Source organism: Mandrillus leucophaeus, unplaced genomic scaffold (assembly GCF_000951045.1).
Source record: "Mandrillus leucophaeus isolate KB7577 unplaced genomic scaffold, Mleu.le_1.0 Scaffold652, whole genome shotgun sequence".
Taxonomy (NCBI): domain Eukaryota; kingdom Metazoa; phylum Chordata; class Mammalia; order Primates; family Cercopithecidae; genus Mandrillus; species Mandrillus leucophaeus.
Genome location: NW_012107053.1, coordinates 837,700 through 855,764, shown reverse-complemented (window position 1 = coordinate 855,764; position 18,065 = coordinate 837,700). Strand labels below are relative to the sequence as shown.

Sequence of the window (18,065 nt, the reverse complement as noted above, 5' to 3'; positions counted from 1 at the left end):
AAAATGTGTTATTTAGATAAAGAGGGAATGCCACAATTTTAAATTTCAGTTGTTTTAAAAATTGTTATTTGAAATCCACCATTGGCAAGCTTCCCAAGACGATAAATCAGTACAGTCCTTTGCACACAGTAGACATGTATGCATGTCTAGTAAGTATGTTTGTTTAGCTAAGTGAGTTCAATCTAGTTCTCAATTTCAAATCTGATAAACATAAGAGAAAAAGTATATGAAGCAAAACTTTCTGGTTAATGCAATATATTTTAGTGTTCCTAAATAGGTCATATAAGATTCAGGATTCACTTGGAAAAGAAAAGCGCATGACAGAATTAAAAAAAAAAAAAAACCTCTAGCCAGGCATGTTAATGCATGCCTGTTATCCCAGCTACTTGCGAGGTTGAGGAGGGAGGATCTATTGAGCTCAGGAGTTCAAGGCTGCAGTGAGCTGTAATTGTGCCACTGCACTCCAACCTGGGCGACAGAGCAAGACTGTTTCTAAAAAGCAAAAAAGAAAAAGTCTCTGCAAATTAAACAAGCTCAGTTTTATATTTTTGAAAAGTATATTGGACAATGATTTTAAGAATTATATATATAATAAATATGTACTTAGAATTTAACCTTCAGTACCAAACTATTTTACTAAGCACCCAAAGGTATTCTAAACTTACTCAAATCCTAGGAGTTATATTCAAAGACTCAAAGACGAAGATTCTGTGTATGTCTTTGTGTGTTCGCAAGTGTGTAAGTATGCAAAACTGACCTTGGAACATTTTTGTTTCTGTGATCACATAGATGTTTTCCCCCCAAAAAAAACTGAGCAAAATTTTTGAGTCAATAACCGTATTCCACTGGAAAAAATAATAAAATACTACTCAGTGAAATGTGCTTGGAATTAAATCAAATCATTAAAAAAATAAAATGGTAGTTAATACTTGCTGAAATCCTGTATACAAAACACATACAGCTGGGCATGGTGGCTCAAATTTGTAATCTCAACACTTTAATGCCAAAGCGGGAGGATCATTTGAGGCCAGGAGTTTGACACCAGCCTGGTCAATGTAGCAAGACCTAATTCTCTACTTCAATTAAATAAAAATTACAAAAGCATATATACAGATACAGTAAGAGTTACAGCTAATTTATTTTTAAAATTTTTATGGAATTATTTTTAAGAGGTTCACATTATAAAAGAATCTGCATGGCCAGGTGCAGTGGCTCATGCCTGTAATCCCAGCACTTTGTGAGGGCGAGGCAGGTGGATCAAACAAGGTCAGGAGTTGGAGACCAGCTTGACCAATATGGTGAAATCGCATCTCTACTAAAAATACAAAAATTAGCCAAGTGTGGTGGCACACACCTGTAGTCCCAGCTTCTCTGGAGGCTGAGACAGTAGAATTGCTTGAACCCAGGAGACAGAGATTGCAGTGAGCCGAGATCACGCCACTGCACTTCAGCCTAGGCAAGAGAGCCAGACTCTATCTCAAAAAAAAAAAAAAAAAAAAAAAAAAAATCTGCGCTTGTACTGAATTTCTGCTGTTTTGAACATCATTCACAAAATCATTTATCATAATCTAATCAATTATTTCTTGGTATACTAGTCCAGAGTATAACTCCCCATTATTAAAAAATTATAAGATAAATTTGAACCCTGGCAGAATCAACGACTTGAGTGTGCCATGAGAGAGAGAATGATGTGACCTTAGAAACTACCGGAAAGAACAGACCAGACCAGAAATAAGGCCTACAGTTGCTGAATTTTAAGGTGTACTTGATTTATGGATCACTAAAACTCTTTAAACATAATGCCCTGAGCTATTCCCTTTTTACAGCCCTTTAGCAAATATTTATTTATTCAAGAAATACACATTGAGTGCCTACTCTGTGTTTTGCCCCAAGGCAGTCACTGGACTCTGCTTATACTACATGATGGCCAGAATGAGTGTTGCAGCCTTGGTTCCTAAGGAAAATAACCAGACCCTCCTTTTAAAAGTCATATTCATAAATTTTATTCATTTTTAGGAAAGGACATATCTAAAATTACTAATCAGAGAATTCACCCTATGGTCCTCATACAAAAGCTGGATTTTGTCAAGGAGAAAAAGACTCTTTCTTGAAAAAGATTACAGAATTCTTTGTCCTAAAAATGTAGCACCTCATACATAGAATGTATAGTATAAAATGATGTGGCTTTCAACACATGATCATTCATAATTTGTGAAGTGTCTTCCCTATGCATACGTGAAAAGTCCATATTTTGAGTATTAGTTAAATAAAAACTTGAGATCTTAAAATGTCTCAGCTTCCCTATTTCTAAACTAGATTATTTCATAGAACAAACTATTTCTCCCATTTTTAAATAATACACATTGTAATTGTTATTTCTTAAAGCAGTAAAACAGTTAATAGTTTTGTTTATAATGCTTGCTTTTTCTTCTGATTTGTAATTCTTCAAAAAAACTAAACTGAATGTCTCAGACCCAACAGATAACACAATATAAACACTGAGGGCATGAGCTGAATGGATCCATCTCAGAGTAGTACAAACTATGTTGTAACTTTCTGTCTCTATCCTGATACTAATTGTGTTACCATCGACCTTTATGCAATTTCACATTTAATACACAACCAGCATCCTATTAGATTCTTCTTAGAGTAGGACCCTGAGAATAAGTCCATTAAGAAATCACATGTTATTTATAATATCTGTTGAAGGTTTAAAGTGTGTCTAATTTTTAAGAAGGCAACAAAATTTTCCTACAAATGAAACTCATCACCATGTAAAGAAGAGTATATACTTGGCATTGAAGTGTCCATCTAGTTTCAATATCTATACCTATACATTTTTTAAATGGATGAAAATCTCCTGATTTTGAAAAACGTTGAAATGCTATTGATAGGGTTCAAGTCCAGGCATAACCTATGAAGTGATCTCACTACAATAATCAGAGCTGGTTTTCTCTGTGATTTAGATGATCCACCGCCCTGTTTTAGGTCTCTGTTAGCCATAAGCACAATTGGCATCGTTCCCGTGAATCCAGAGGCAAATCTGGGCGTATTTGAGGGGAGTGATGCGAACAGCAACGTTGTAGTCCTTCTGAACCCCGTGGACATCCACCCACTGGTGGCCTGAGTAGACCGCAATGATTTTGCGCTTCCAGTTCTTTTTGTCTGGATCTTTCAGACGCAGATAGACCCCGGAACCGGTGGAGCCCGACTCAGCATCGCAGTATTGGTAAAGGAGATCATTGGATTCGTCGGACACACTGCAAAACCGATAGACCAACTGATCAGCCCTATCGTTATCAAATCCTGAGAAGTGGATCATTCCACCAGGCATTTTCTTGATTGTTGGGCTGATTCCGAGTTCCATGTATTTTTTTTTGTGAGCACGCTTCAGCTCCAGAAGAGCATAGTCATAGTCCAAGGCAGCGTCCCCCATGCCTCCTCGTGCCCAGCCCTTCGGAATGTGGGTATTCTTGACCCGGGTCCACCGGAAGGAAGGCCTCCCTTCGGAAACCCTCTGACCCCCGCCAGATTGTTTTCTTCTTCTCCCACCCTTGACTCTGTCCTGCAGATGCTCTCTGGTACCCTCTCTTTGGTCACCACCACTAGTTTCTCTCCTGCTCCTCTTAGAACCTCGACGTTTCTTGCCTCCACTTTTATTCCTCATCTTCAACAACCCTACCCTTAGCTTTTTACTCCCTTTGACATAGTCCTTTCCATCATGAACACAGTGGGCAGCAGTTAGAACGTGCTGAGGGGAAATGAGAATGCCACTACAGCCGGTGGAGAGCTTCACAGCTGTGCTGAAAGGGAAATTGGTTAAGAACCTTTTGTCCAAGATGCTGAACCTGCTGTCGGTACCATACACCTGTCTCTTTCTCCTAACAGATGCTCCCTTTGTGGTATTTTGAGTCGGCTCAAAAACCAAATCCTGAACTTTCACTCTGGTTAAGGTTCGGGTGCCATTCTCAAAGACAGTCTCATAGGAAAGATAATCCTCCAATTCAGAAAGGCTGGGAGTTGGGAGTTCTTTCTGGCATTCGATGCCGCACACTGTATTTACCATCATCTTAGCATCTGCCTCAAATGTGGGGCTGGTGAGATGGAAAGTCCTTTCACTGACAATCCGGGGTACCTTTCTCAAGTGCCAGGTAAAATCCCGTTCCATTTCAGATCCATCGATGAGGGTCCACCCGGGTGTGAAAAATATCAACCAAAGTAGTATATTTTCCATTTTGATCTTCTAATTTTTTCCTTAAAAACAGAAAAAGAGAGAGGTTTACAATGTTTTCCTTTTAAATCTTATCCATTTCATTTAGGCCTTGGATCCTAAATGTACCTTCCCCACAAAGAGGTGCCCTTATTTCCACCTTACCTAGCTTTTGAGATTAGATAAACGCTGGTAAGTGGGCTCACATAGACTTCCAAAATCAGTAAGTTGTTTTTCACCCAAACTTCCCTCCACCAGCCCTAATCGACCTCGCTCCCACCCCAACCTGTCATCCTGTCACCTCCCCCTCCATCTCCCCTAACAGCCCAGTGCCTGAGAGAGTACAATAGGGTAGTAGGTTGGGATCCTCTGTCGGCTAAGCCACACTCTCCTCCTCAGGTATCCTACAACTTTATATCCAGATGATTTAGAAATAAAGATAGCAGCAAATGCGCTGCGGTCTTTTCCAACACTTAGCTACTTAAAAACAGGGATCATAACTTCTTCGTCTCTAGACTGTAACTGCCTAGCACAGAGCTAAAAAAACTGCTCATTGAATACAGTGAATGTCCATGAACCAGGATTGGCAGCCCAAGCTGATGTAAAGGTGCAATGCAAATTACTGGATAATGTTTTAAAGCAGTAAGAGTGTTAGCAATAAATAAATTGCTAATTAATCTTCTATTGATCTGCTTTGATTTTTATAGAACTCCTGGTCATAAAAAGAAAATATACAGCACAGGCCATTTTATGCTAAAGTAAGAAAAATGTACCATGCTTTGTTAAAAAACAAAGTTATGCTTGAAACCACCATCTAAGCAAAGCATCATACAAAATGCTTTATGGTGGGACATTACTGCATATTAAAATTATGTGTAAGAATTTATGAAGTACAGGCTATTGGGAGGACATAATAATGGTTAGATATAGTCCCTTTTCACCATAGGTCTCACTATCTAGGACCAGTGTTGTTGTTTTATTTAAATATTGTTAAAGGTGCCAGCACGTAATAAATTATATAATACTTTTCCTACTGTTCAAATCTTCTTGCCCTCTTTTTCTTTTCTTGAGGCTCACTGGCACGTACATGTATCTATTTAGTGGAACTGATGTGTGTCAATCTTTGCTTGGAGGTGGGTGTAGTAGGAGCATGCTGGAGCAGCAATTTTGAACCCTGTGTCACTGTTATTTGCGAACTATGCTTCAAGTCATTTTTAACTAATAGTTAAAATATCAAGACTTAAGCAAATGATTTGTACTTTGTATAAAGCAGAGGCAATTCAGCATTCGCTTATCCCTACAATTCCTTCATCCTCAATGCTTTCTGATAAGTTTTATTTTATTTATTTGGTTTTTGCATGGAAAAGCACATTAGCAATGGCCCACAGCCATTGTACCACAGGGTACACCCACAGGATGTGTGCACTGGCACAAAAGGCAAAAATCAACCCTGATGCAGAGTTCAGTATCGGTATCCCTTCATACAACAGAATTTATTTTGTCTTATACAAGTACAATAATTTTATTAACAAACTGAAACATTATTTTGATCAAACAAAAATGTATGGTACATTAACCTATTTATTGTTTAAATGTGATATATTAATGAAAACATAATTAATTTGAACTGTTATACATTTGGAAATATTAAGCAGGCCGGGTGTGGTAGCTCACACCTGTAATCCCAGCACTTTGGGAGGCTAAGATGGGAGGATCCCTTGAATACAGGAGTTCAAGACCAGACTGAGACCTCATCTCTATAAAAAAAAACTTTTAAAAAATTAGTCAGGCATGGTGGCAAACACAAGTAGTCCCTGCTACTTGGCAGGATCGTTTGAACCCAGGAGGTCAAGGCTGCAGCAAACCATGATCATGACACTGAACTCCAGCCTGGGCAACAAAGTGAGACCCTGTCAAAGAAGAGAGGGGGAGGGAAGGGGAGGGGAAGGGAGGAGAGGGGAGGGGAGGGGAGGAGAGGAGGAAATCTGTGTTATGTTACAATATTTTCTAATAGTCACCACTGCAAAGCAGTAATTATATCATCAAGGATTTTGTAGAGTAGAGCCACTTAGTATTTTATTTTGTCTTCTACGAAATTTTTCACAATAGTATTTCATCAACTTAATTTAATTAGAATGAAAAAGGCTCACAACTCAGTAACTCTACTGAGCGCTTGAAATTATAGTTCCCAGGATGAAAATTTATGTCCTTGGCTGAAAAAAAAAGTGAAAATCAAAGAGTTATTTGCTGCTACTTAGCTTATCAACAAACCAAAATGCATAAAAATGATATATATCATTATATATATATATATTTAAATCTACTTGATTCGCAGCAAAATTTCAATCAAGGGAGTTGCTTTGGTGTGGGAAACTTTTTTTTAATTGCTTTTTCATTTAGCTCTTTATGACAACAGCTGTCCACTGTGTACTTAATATATGATTACATCAAAGCTTGAAAGTCAGCCAAATATCCACGTCAAGAGACACAAACTATCTCACTTGGTATATCTTAACACTTGATACGAATGATCTGAGCAGCAATACACATGTGAAAGGCATTCCTGGGCAAAATAAAGGAGGTCTAAATAGTGTTACTGAGATATTTTTTCCCCAGGTAGGTCTGTCCTATGCCATAACTCTGTAGCCAGACTTCTAAGAAAGCCTCATCAGAGTTGAATTGTATTTAAGTATAATTTTATTTCTGGCTATGTAGATAAAGCTATTTTCTAGTCAAAGGCCTTAGCCAATACTTGGGAAATTTCCAATGCCATTAGTTCCTTTGAAACCATGCTTGGTACAAAGCAATGATTTGATTTACCAAATGATAACACCAATGACATAGGCATGGTTTTCCTGCTCTGTGTTCACGTTCACATTCTCACAGCAGTTATGAATGGTGGTTGAGAACCCAAATCCTGGTTGCTCACCAAAAGGAAACACCAGACCAGGGGTTCTCAAAGGACAGCCCCTACACTAGTAACTTCGGCATTACCTGGGAACTTGTTAAAAATGCTAATTCCCAGGGCCTGCCCAGACCTACTGTTAGAAACTCTCCTGAAAGGGTGGTGGAGAGCGGTTCCCAGGTGGGTTTAACCAGCCCTCCAGATGACTCTGACACTCAATAAAGTTTAAGAACCGCTACAGTAGCCAAGGCTCTGGTGTAGCAACATGAGCCGTACCCCAGAAGGTGGTCTTTGCAAGGATGATGGCTTATCTGGATTTTAAATGACATCTGCTTAACTCTGTGTACAAAATTAATTTATTCTGACTTCATTCTTTTACTGTGTTAGCAACTGACAATATCAAATCACTCAGCCAGTTCATAAAGAACAAACATAACTTACTTTTATTTATTTTTAGTTTTATTTATTTTTTGAGAGGCAGTCTTGCTCTGTTACCCAAGCTGGAGTGCAGTGGTGTGAACTAGGATCATATGTCTCAAAAAATGAAATTCATAAGGTTTATATGTAATGCCTCCAATATCTCATACTACAGATCATTCAATGGCATTGGTTCACCAGCCCTGCCTGGTGCCCTTTGAGGGAGCTCTATGCAGTGCACCACAGGAATAAAAACCATGCCCACGTCTACCCTTGGGCATGGGAAGGGCAGAGCTTTGTAATATGACCTCAGAATCACAGTAATAAGAGGACACGGATTTAGCCTAATTTGGCCTGTAATTTAAAATTGGGCAAATGTTTAAGGACACTTTCTTTTGGAAAATCTAAGTTTGTCTTGTGGTAAAATGTCAATGTGGCATAAATGATAGCTCTTACTGATAGAGCAATCCACAGTTTGTTCAGTGGATATCTACATATGTCCATTGTCCAAAAAGGACTAACTCGTTGATCTAAAAAGACACAGTCCCGATTGAAGGGGCAGCTATAAAATGTTGAAAGTCTAACGTCCCTTGTCTTCCCCATCCCCCTCATTTTTCCTGTCTTGCAATATAATTGTGACCTTCACTGTCCATTTCCAGATGGCTTGGATTTGGGGCTTCAAATTCCAATTTTGGTGAATGAAAGCGAAGTTGCAGTGATTGCTGTCCACCACTGTGAGTCAGCACACACACAGCTGATTATAGGTTAGATCCTGAAGACAGATTGAGTAGAAGGGAATTAAGGAGGAAGTAAGAATGTCTGTGTACGTAGACGAACTCTTACTGATGGAAGAGATGTAATTACACATTTGTACCCAATCTATTAACAGACGTGACCACACTTAACTACGAGATCACTTATTTTTTTATAGTTTGTTTTATTTGTTTATAGTTTCTTAGAAATGTGATTGCTCTCAGCGTTGAGAATATTTCTGTATCTGTTCCAGCATAGTGGTTATGAGTGCAGACCAAGGAGTGGGAAGGCTTGAGTTCAATTCCCTCTTCACCACTTATGAGGCATGTACATGTGGACATTTCATTAACTCTCAAAGTTTCACTTTCCTCATCTGCAAAGTGGGGATAATATTACAGTAATTTCAACTTCATAACATTGTTATAGAGATTAAATGAGATGATACATGCAAAGAATTACTACTGAGCCCAGAGGATAGTAAGCAGTTAACACATGTTATTTTATAATTATTATCCTACCTTAATTGGTGAATTTGTATCACTTCAGAACAGGTTGTTATATAAGCCAAAATTAGAGACCTTGTAGTGTTCTAAAAAGTCAGTTTCACAGTCAAATATTTTTATTTCAAGATAGATAGTTTCCAACTCACTCTAAAATTCCCTTTTTCTTTGTTTTGTTTTTTGTTCAAGGACAGCTTCACTTTAGAGACTTCCCAAATGAATGCTTTCCTAATTACTCATTTCTATGAATATCCATGGCTCTGTAATATATTTTTTTCATTGCTATTAAACTTAAGTGTGATTAAACACTCTGCAGCCACAAAACACTTAAATTGCATTTTCTGTGTCTTATTTATAGCGTGGATCTTCACTGGGAATTTTGGAACTGCATCAGACCCTCAGTCTAAAAAGAAACAGAATCTATGTCAACATAATTACTCTAAGGGAGTGATCTACAATGAAAGAAAAACTCAACTTTTTGAGTGAGTCTATCTAGAGTATATAGAATCCTATGATGAAATGACATTATACCTTAAGGCTCAGTTTCTCTTTTGTGTTTTGTTTTTTACCCTAGAAGTTTATATTCTAGCTTAGATACAGCAGGCAAACTAATGAAAGATTAGAAGGCTGCCCACTGTATTAATATTTCAAATCAATTATTTTTCCTGTCTATGAGAAAGCAAAGATGCTGACTTAACACTGAAGGACCTGCACTGAATTGCTTTCCCTTTCCAGGTGACAGATTGGCAATTACTCATGCCTTTCTTTTCACCTGGTTCCTTGTAATGTCTAGTGAGGAACTTGTCCATATTTATGTATATAGTATGTTGCCATGCGACACGACTTTGCATTGATCTGTCAAACAGTTCCTGGGAGGCTGCTGTGGGTCAGGAACTACTCAGTCATATCAATGACCCTGTAGGGCCAACACCACCCTCTACCTTAGTGTGTATGTTAGGACACACCAATGATTGCATGACCACCTTTTAAAACTTGGCTGTCCTCTATTTAGCCATCTGCAATCCCAACACCTGTCCTTCCCAGCACCACTGGCTGTGTTTACATGCATACCTAAATTCGAGGACATGCTCTCATCTTCTCTACTTTCATCCTCCACCTGCTCAGGATTGACACACAACAGGGAGACACTGGGGCCTGGCCAGATGATTCCGAATAACTGCAGAGAGAAATGGCTTAAGCAAAAGGCCACAGCAGGAGAGGGGGAGAGTTACACATGACATAAACAGGAATAAAGCAATCACTAAAGAAATCGGTGATGTTTTGGATGACAATTGTAAAAACTTTCATAGTCAATTTTATTTTGGGGGAACAGATGCTGAGGAGAACAGATGCTGAAATCTAATTCCTGACCCACTGAGGCGCTCCCTGACAGCAGCACTGCATGGAGGTAACATTTAAGTTAGAAAGATAAGTTAGAAACATTTAAGTTAGAAAGTGTATGAGAAAATAATCGTGTCTGTAACGTAATAAAAGAGGGGAGTAAGAACTACAGTGTTTCAATGATTATGGGGGCAGTAGGCTTTGAAGCCAAATCAACTTAAGTACACTTGCCACTTGTTACACTGTGATCTTGTGAAGGTTACCTAATCTCTCTAGACATTATTTCCCACATTTATTAGATAGAGATAATATTTTAGAGTATTTTTGTGAGAAACTAATATGATAGGCACAATGCCCAGAGCACAGTAAGCACTCCACAAAGATTAAAGCAAATGTTATTCATATCAAACAGGGGGAGCCAAAACTCAGGTAGATATTTATAAGGTATTTTATACATCTCTAACTGCCTCATCATGGTATGCCAAAGATCCTCATCCCCAAGACCTGTGAATACTTCCCACACACGAGAAAAGAGACTTTACAAATACGATTACATTAAGGATTTTAAGGTGAAGTGGTTATTCTGAATTATCCAGGTGGGTCCAATGCAATCACAGGGGCTCATATAAGAAGGAGCAAAAACGGGTTAAGAGTGGGAAGAGCTGCTAGATGGAAGCGGAGGCCGGAGTAACGCAGGACCATAAGCTGAGGAATATGAGTGCCCTCTAGATGCTGCAAAAGGTGAGGAAAAAAGTATTTCCTAGAACTTCCAGAAGGAGGAACATAAACGAAAATGTGTTATTTTAAGAAAAACATGCATAAATGCAATTTAAAAACTAAAAATAGATCACAATAAAGCTTTAGATTTCTGATCTGCAGATCCATAAGATAATAAATTTGTGTTGTTTTAAGCCACTAAGTTTTCGGTAATTTGTTACAGCAGCAGTAGGAAACTACTACACGTAAAAACAACAGTCTGCCTGACTGTTTAGAAAGAAAGAAGTAGTAGGGAGTGGCGGATGCTGTGGCTCACACCTGTAATCCCAGCAGTGTGGGAGGCCGAGGTGGGTGGATCACTTGAGGTGAGGAGTTCCAGACCAGCCTGGCCAACGTGGTAAAACCCCGTCTCTACTAAAAATACAAAAATTAGCTGGGTGTGGTGTTGTGCACCTGTAATCCCAGCTACTGGGGAGGCTGAGGCAGGAGAATCCCTTGAACTGGGAGACAGAGGTTGCAGTGAGCTGAGATCATCCCATTGCACTCCAGCCTGGGCAACAAGCGAGACTGCGTCAAAAAAAGAAAAAACAAGTAGTAGTAGTAGTAGGGAGTGATTAAAAAGTAGAAAAGGGCCAGGCGCGGTGGCTCACACCTGTAATCCTAGCACTTTGGGAGGCTGAGATGGGAGGATCACTTGAGTCCGGGAGTTTGAGAGTAGTCTGAGCAACATAGGGGGACCCTGTCTCTACAAGTGTGGTGGCGCATGCCTGTGGTCCCAGCTACTCTGGGCTGAGTTGGGAGGATCACCTAAGCTGGGAGGTCGAGGCTGCAGTGAGCTGTGATTGTGTCACTGCACTCCAGCCTGGGCAACTAGAATGAGACAGGAAAACCCTGTCTCCAAAAAAAAAAAAAATCCAGCGGAAAAGAATGTTTCCTTCTGGGACTTAAAACATAAATGAAAACGTGTTATTTTAAGAAATAATATACAGAAATGCAATTTTAAATCTAAAAACACTAAAAACAGAAGATCACGATAAAACTTCATGGCGGTAGGACATGCAATATTGCTAGAGGAGAAAAAAGAATTAGAACGGTAAATTTGTCTATTCAACAAATGCATACCAAGTGCTAACTCTGTCATGCATCATTTCGAAGCCTTTTTTAAAGAATCTATCTGATAGTCCTTAACTGTTGAGTTGGACTAGAACATTTCTAAGATTTCTTCCAGCTTTAAAGTTCTAGAGTAAACCGCAAATGAGAAAACACAAGTAACTTACTCATCAATGCTTCTCAGGAAGGTTCAATTCCTAGTCATCCAGGGAAGAACTTGCCTGTTATCCACGTTGCTACCACTAGATGGCAAAGTTAGCCTGCTGATGGCAAATCTAAGGCAGGTATTTAAAATATTTACACTTACTCAGCTGTGAAATAGATTTTATTTTAAAAGCATGTAAGATTCAGCAGGGGCAAAACTTCTAACTGGCTAATAATATGCTAAATGGCTGTGACATATGGAATTTATTACATTTAGAAAACCCACCTACAGGCCACGGAGCCCATCCTGATGAACTGAGGGCTGATAATGCTGTCTACAGCCAGACAATTTTCTGGCAGAGAGTTTTTCAAAAACAGTTGTAGTGCCAGCACACTTCCAGCATGACCTACAGCACTGTGAACTAGTCCCCCAAACGTGCCACAATTTATTTCAATGCTAAGGAAAATTTTGAACCTGCCAGATATTTCACAGATGTTTATCAAATACTTTATAATCCATTACTAAAGGATAAGCTCTCCACTGATTCTAGGCTGAGAATAAACGGCAAGAAAGTTCATTGACAGCGGGCCAATTTCTATTCAAAATAGCATACCATAGCACTATTTTCAAGTTCAGTTTCATAAATGGAGACCAAAAAAAAAGTCTGTTTAAAAAGTTTGGCAGTACTTGAGGGAAAGGGAGATGGTAAAGTTACACAGTTGATTATTTTACAGTAACCCACAACTTCTGTTTCTCATCACAATAAAAAACAAAACCTCCCTTTGTTTTGGGGCTATTTTTCCATGACCTGTACATGTAAATTTCTGCAATTTCTGCAATGCTACGGGTCAATCAAATTTGGGGTGAATGACATTAAAGGAACCCTAAGAGGATTCTTTCATATGCTGCCTTATGAAGTGCACAGCATATAGCTCTAAACTTATCTGTATTTTTCAAGTTGGCCTTTGAGAGCAAAGAATATCTATAAACAGGTATGCTACTTTTCAGGTTTTAAAGCATCTATGGTCACAATGTTTTTAGCTAACTCACATCAGTTTTACTTATATGAAGCTTAAAGTTTTTAATTATAAAATAACAGCTTGCATACTACTAACTTGACTTGACTGTTTCCTAAGCTCTCCATCTCAGATTTCTCATCTGCAAAGTTAACTCAGTGCTGAGGCAAAGTGGCTTCATCCTCCCAAATTCTGAGTCTGATCCTACTGTTAAAATACAATATGCTTGTTGGATATTTGAGCATTGGGCAGAGGAAAACAATTTACCCAATGGAGAAAATTAACTCACACTAGCAATTGTTTATTTTAACATCTAATAAGCATATACTATATGTCAAGTATATGCTAAACAATCTCACATTTTAAAACATGAAAAAGCTTCTTAAAAGCATACAGTTTTTCCAGCTATCTGGAAGAAAAATGGGGGACAGTATTCACGTCCACCACTTCCCTCACTAAAGGAACTCCTCTAATATTTCCTAATAAAAATAAAATTCCATATGATACTTGGCCGCTACTTTCAAGCCTACATGTCTTATTTGGCAGGGATTTTAACATTCTGTCTTCTAAATTATAAACCAGATTCTAAGTATAATTCTCCAGCCAGCAAAATATGACTTTTTTAATCCTCTGGGGAGACAAATGTACTTCGGATAAAATAAGAATGAATTTCAGAAGTCAGAAGGGTTAATAAGGGGTGAAAGCCCCCTAGACACAGCATGCAGCTTCTTTTCAAATCAAGGACAGCGTAAAAACGTCTGAGCCATCAAGCGGGAGTGTTTCTACAACTTTTTAAAGAACCTTTTATTATAGAAAATTTCACGACGACACAAAAGCACAGAGAAAAGTATTAAAAGTCGAGAGAAAAGTGTAACCCCCATGTGCACATCACCAGCTTCAACTATTGTCAATATTTTGCCAATGTTTCATCCACCACCACCCCACACACTTTTTTTCCTCAGCTAGAGTATTTCAAAGCAAGTCAAAAGCTTTTCTACTTCGTTTCGCCTCCTTATTTTCTAAACGTTTTCCTATGCTCCTTTTGCTGACCCCTGCAGCCAAGTTGATAAAAGGGTAGAGGGAGAGGCTAGCTTTCATAGTAACCCCGCCAAAGAGACTTTCCAGGAATGCGTGTTATACCTTTCTCAATGGCATCTGTTAACAATCATAAAAATAAAGAGGGTCCCCTCTGGTACTGCTTAAGCAGAAAGAATTCCGTTTATATTCCAATGCAAACATTGTTGCTGTTAATATTAAACTGCAGAGGCCGGCACACAGAATTGCCTATGGGAAGGGTGGTTAGTTTCTTTGAGGACTGAAAGAAAGTGCCAAGTTTGACCCCTTTCTTCAAAGTCCTTCAAAGAAGCGCTCCTCGGGTAGGTCCTGCCTTTCTCAGGGAAATTTCTAAGTTCTAAGGTTGTTGGGTTTGGGGAGCTTCATCTTTACCTGCGAGGCTTGTTTGGTCCCCGAGGGCACTGTCAGCTGAGATCAGAGCTCCCGAGGAGGCGGGCGGGGACGCTGCAGCTGGGAGCCTCTCAGCCAGCCTGAGCCGAAGGCCGCCCAGCCAAGGCCGGGCCGCAGCACCCGGAGCTCCCGCCGAGACTGCGGAGGAGGAGAGAGCAGCGCCGTACCACGACCGGGAGGTGGGAGGGGAAAGGGGGCGATGACGCGGGGTGGGCGCGGTGGGATGGGGGAGAAGGGGAAGAGGAGGGGGTGGGCAAGAGGAGATGGAGATGGAGAGGGAGGGCGGAGAGGGGACTTCCCTGGAGGAACAGGACGGACTTGGCCGTGTCTCGCCCCAGCATTTCTGCCCACAAGCTAAATTAAGCATTAGGAAAAATTCATCAGTAGGTTCACAGGGGATGCCTGTCCCTTTGATAGTATGCACTCCTTTAACAGTCTCAGGGTTTGTTCAGTAAGTCTTATTCCCCACTGCTTGCTGTTGAGACCCCAGGCATCTAGAAGAACGGAGGGCGTCTCCCCAACCTATCCCAAGCTAGTCTCCACCAGGGACCTCGCTTCTCTGGATGCACAAGCCGTAAGGTTACCCCGACTTGTACCAGCGCCAAGCGCGAGGGCCGCCTGGAGCCCAGGGTTCCCACCAGTGCCCTGACTGCACACGAGGATGGGGACCCCAAGCTGGGACGCCCGGACCCCCGGGAGCATCCTGCGCTGCCTCCAGGGGGAGCGCGTCAGTTTCCGTCTGCCGGGAAAAGGCTGGTTTTCTTCTTTGGACGAAAAATCTTTAAGGTCCTTTCCCATCTCAGTCCCACCAGCATTCTAATCTCATCCGTTCTCTCGTACTTTAATTGTCCTCTTTAGGAGAGGGGTGGGGGGCCACATGAGGAAGGAAGCCTCATTTGTTTAACAACAAATTCCAGTGGGTGACGGGTCTGGGGCAAGATGCCCTGATACAACAAGTACAAAACTCAGTCCTGGCCCTAAAGCGGGGAGATCAAGTAAATGCACAAGTATTTATGACACAAGGTCTTAGCATGTCTTGTAACACTCGGTTCGTTAGTGAATTATTGCATATCTCAAGTTTCTCTGTACCTTTAATGAGATCATAACACACTTAGCATTGTCCCTCATTATACTCAACAGACTGGTTCCAGGCCCTCTTCCCCTCAGCCCCCCATACTAAAATCATCTCATATTCAAGTCCAAGTCCAGTTGTGGGCCCTGGGGAACACGTACATAGGAAAAGTCTGCCCTCTGTTTAAGCGGTTCTGCCTGAAAATGCTGTTTTCTAACCTCTTTTGGGTGAAAAATAAAATGTGTGTAAGTGGACCTGTGCAGTTCAAATATGTGTCCAAGGGTCAACTATATATACAATTCCATTGCTATTTTCTCATTTAGCATTGTTAACATACGCATTTACCCATATATTAAAGTCCATTGGTAATTTTTACCAGTTAGAATTAGGTTTGAAGCTCTCTGCCTCACCAATTAGATCATAATAGCCACATGCATCTTTGAATCACCACCATCTACCATAGGGCCTGGCATATAGTAGCTGCTGGATTATACGTGGAACTAAAAAGTTTGCTAGTCAGCTGGAGTGTGAAGTCACAGAGAAAGCCCAGAACGCAGAATGGGAATCCTGCCTGACACTAAATAGCTGTGTGCCCTGGGCCTCTGCTTTTTCATCTGTAAATTGAGATAGTTGAGCTGGAGGAGTTCCAAGGCCTGCAGCTCTCAAACATTTTTGGGATTCTAACACTGTATAAATCCAGAAGGATTCACTGTGGACCCAGGTCTGCTTCCTTCACTTTATTCAACATTCTCCATTGGCATCACAGACAGCAGACTTCCAGGGCTCTCTCATTTTCATGCCCCCCTTCCTGAACTTTTGACCCCAGGCCCTTTTGAACCCTATTTCTGGATCTATTCCAGGTTGTCTTATTGGTTTGACTGTTTTCAAAATGTATCGCTTTACTTCATCTGGTCCTGATGCTTCATATTTACTCTTTTTCTAGTTCTAGGCTTCTGGCTTCCTCCTTATTTTTAAAAAATGTTAATTCATTAAATTTTTAGAGACAGGGTTTTTTAATTCTTACTCTGTCACCCAGGCTGGAGTGCAGTGGCAGGATCATAGCTGACTGCAACCTCAAAATTCTGGGCTCAAGCAATTCTCCCACCTCCACCTCCCAGGTACACAGGCACATGCCATCTCACCCAGCTTTTAAAATTATTTCTTTTGTAGAGGCAGGATCTTGCTATGTTGCCCCGGCTGGTCTTGATGTCCTGGCCTCAAGCGATCCTCCTGCCTTAGCCTCTCAAAGTGCTGTGATTACAGAAGAGAGCCACCATGCCTGGCCAGAATTCTGGCTTCTCTTAATCAAGATTTCTTCTCCTGGCCTAGTCCGGCCCCTCAGGTTTTCTATAGCAAAGTATGAGCAATTCTGACACCCATACCAAACTAGATTCTCAACCTATCAAATTCCTCGTTCTGGTCTTGTAGTGATGGTCCTATAATTTTCCAGTGTTTCTCAACCAGCTTTCCACATGGGAATGAAAACTTTGTATAATATAACTCTTACCATTTTAGGAAATAATGCATTGTAGGAAATGTTATCAGTTAAAAAAAATTAAACTCATAACAAAGTTTCTAGCCGTGTCTCCCCAAGCTCTTAGACTTTATCTTCAATTATTGTGATTATTGTGACCAAAGACTTTATCAAATTACTTTTAATACAACCCAAATTCTTGATTAATGCACCAGCAAAATTGATAACTATTTGTCCTTTGTGAGGTCCCCAGCTTAATGGAGGCATTTGTATGCTTCTCCGGAAATGGAACCAAGAGGCCCAGAACACATCTTCTGTCACATTTCAGGTCATGAGAGGGGTACAGTGGCCTCTATAGAAGAGAAGCGGTGACCACTGTCAGGCCTGGCTATGATTAAGGCTGCACTACTTAGCCTTTTCTTCTACACTTGATTTCCCAAGAGGTTGAGACCAAAATAGAATAAATCTCTATCCAAGACTAAATCTTATTTATCATTGAAATGTACTTGGAAAGTTTTAGCTGTGGAAAGACAGGAAGAGGAGATGTTTCATGGTCCATGGTGAAGGTCTAAGTGATGACTCAGCCTTGTAGAGGGACCTGAATTGCTGTGGCTCTAGTCTTCCTGTTAACTTTTAATCCCAAGGTTTTATCAAAACCCTCTTTATTATTTATTAGGTTGTATGGTTCTGCCTGTTTAAAAACCTAGGGGTCCCTTGGTTAAGGCAGACTAAGAAAATTAAGCAGATGTAATAAGAAAAAAAAAGATAAGGTAGCATTTGTCCTCAAATTAGATATATTCTGATAGAAGCCACCTATGATCTGCTCATTTGAGGAACAGTTGCTGGCGCTCCATAAATCTGCAAAACCATTGGCTTTCTCTGTCTTTTTGGGTGGCCCAAGGAAATGCAATTATGTGTTCCCCCAAAAATCTGAAAGTTGG

The 18,065-nt window shown here is 40.2% G+C and overlaps 1 protein-coding gene across 1 annotated transcript; it reads right to left on the bottom strand.

Moving 5' to 3' along the window:
• Window positions 1–1,984: 1,984 nt before the first annotated feature.
• Window positions 1,985–14,919, bottom strand: PRSS35 (protease, serine, 35). The gene is made up of 2 exons (XM_012001198.1): window positions 14,561–14,919; window positions 1,985–4,254 (listed from the first exon to the last, which is right to left on the bottom strand). The coding sequence occupies exon 2, from the start codon at window positions 4,232–4,234 to the stop codon at window positions 2,996–2,998; it is 1,239 nt and encodes a 412-aa protein (XP_011856588.1). The 5' UTR covers window positions 4,235–4,254; window positions 14,561–14,919; the 3' UTR covers window positions 1,985–2,995.
• Window positions 14,920–18,065: the final 3,146 nt, after the last annotated feature.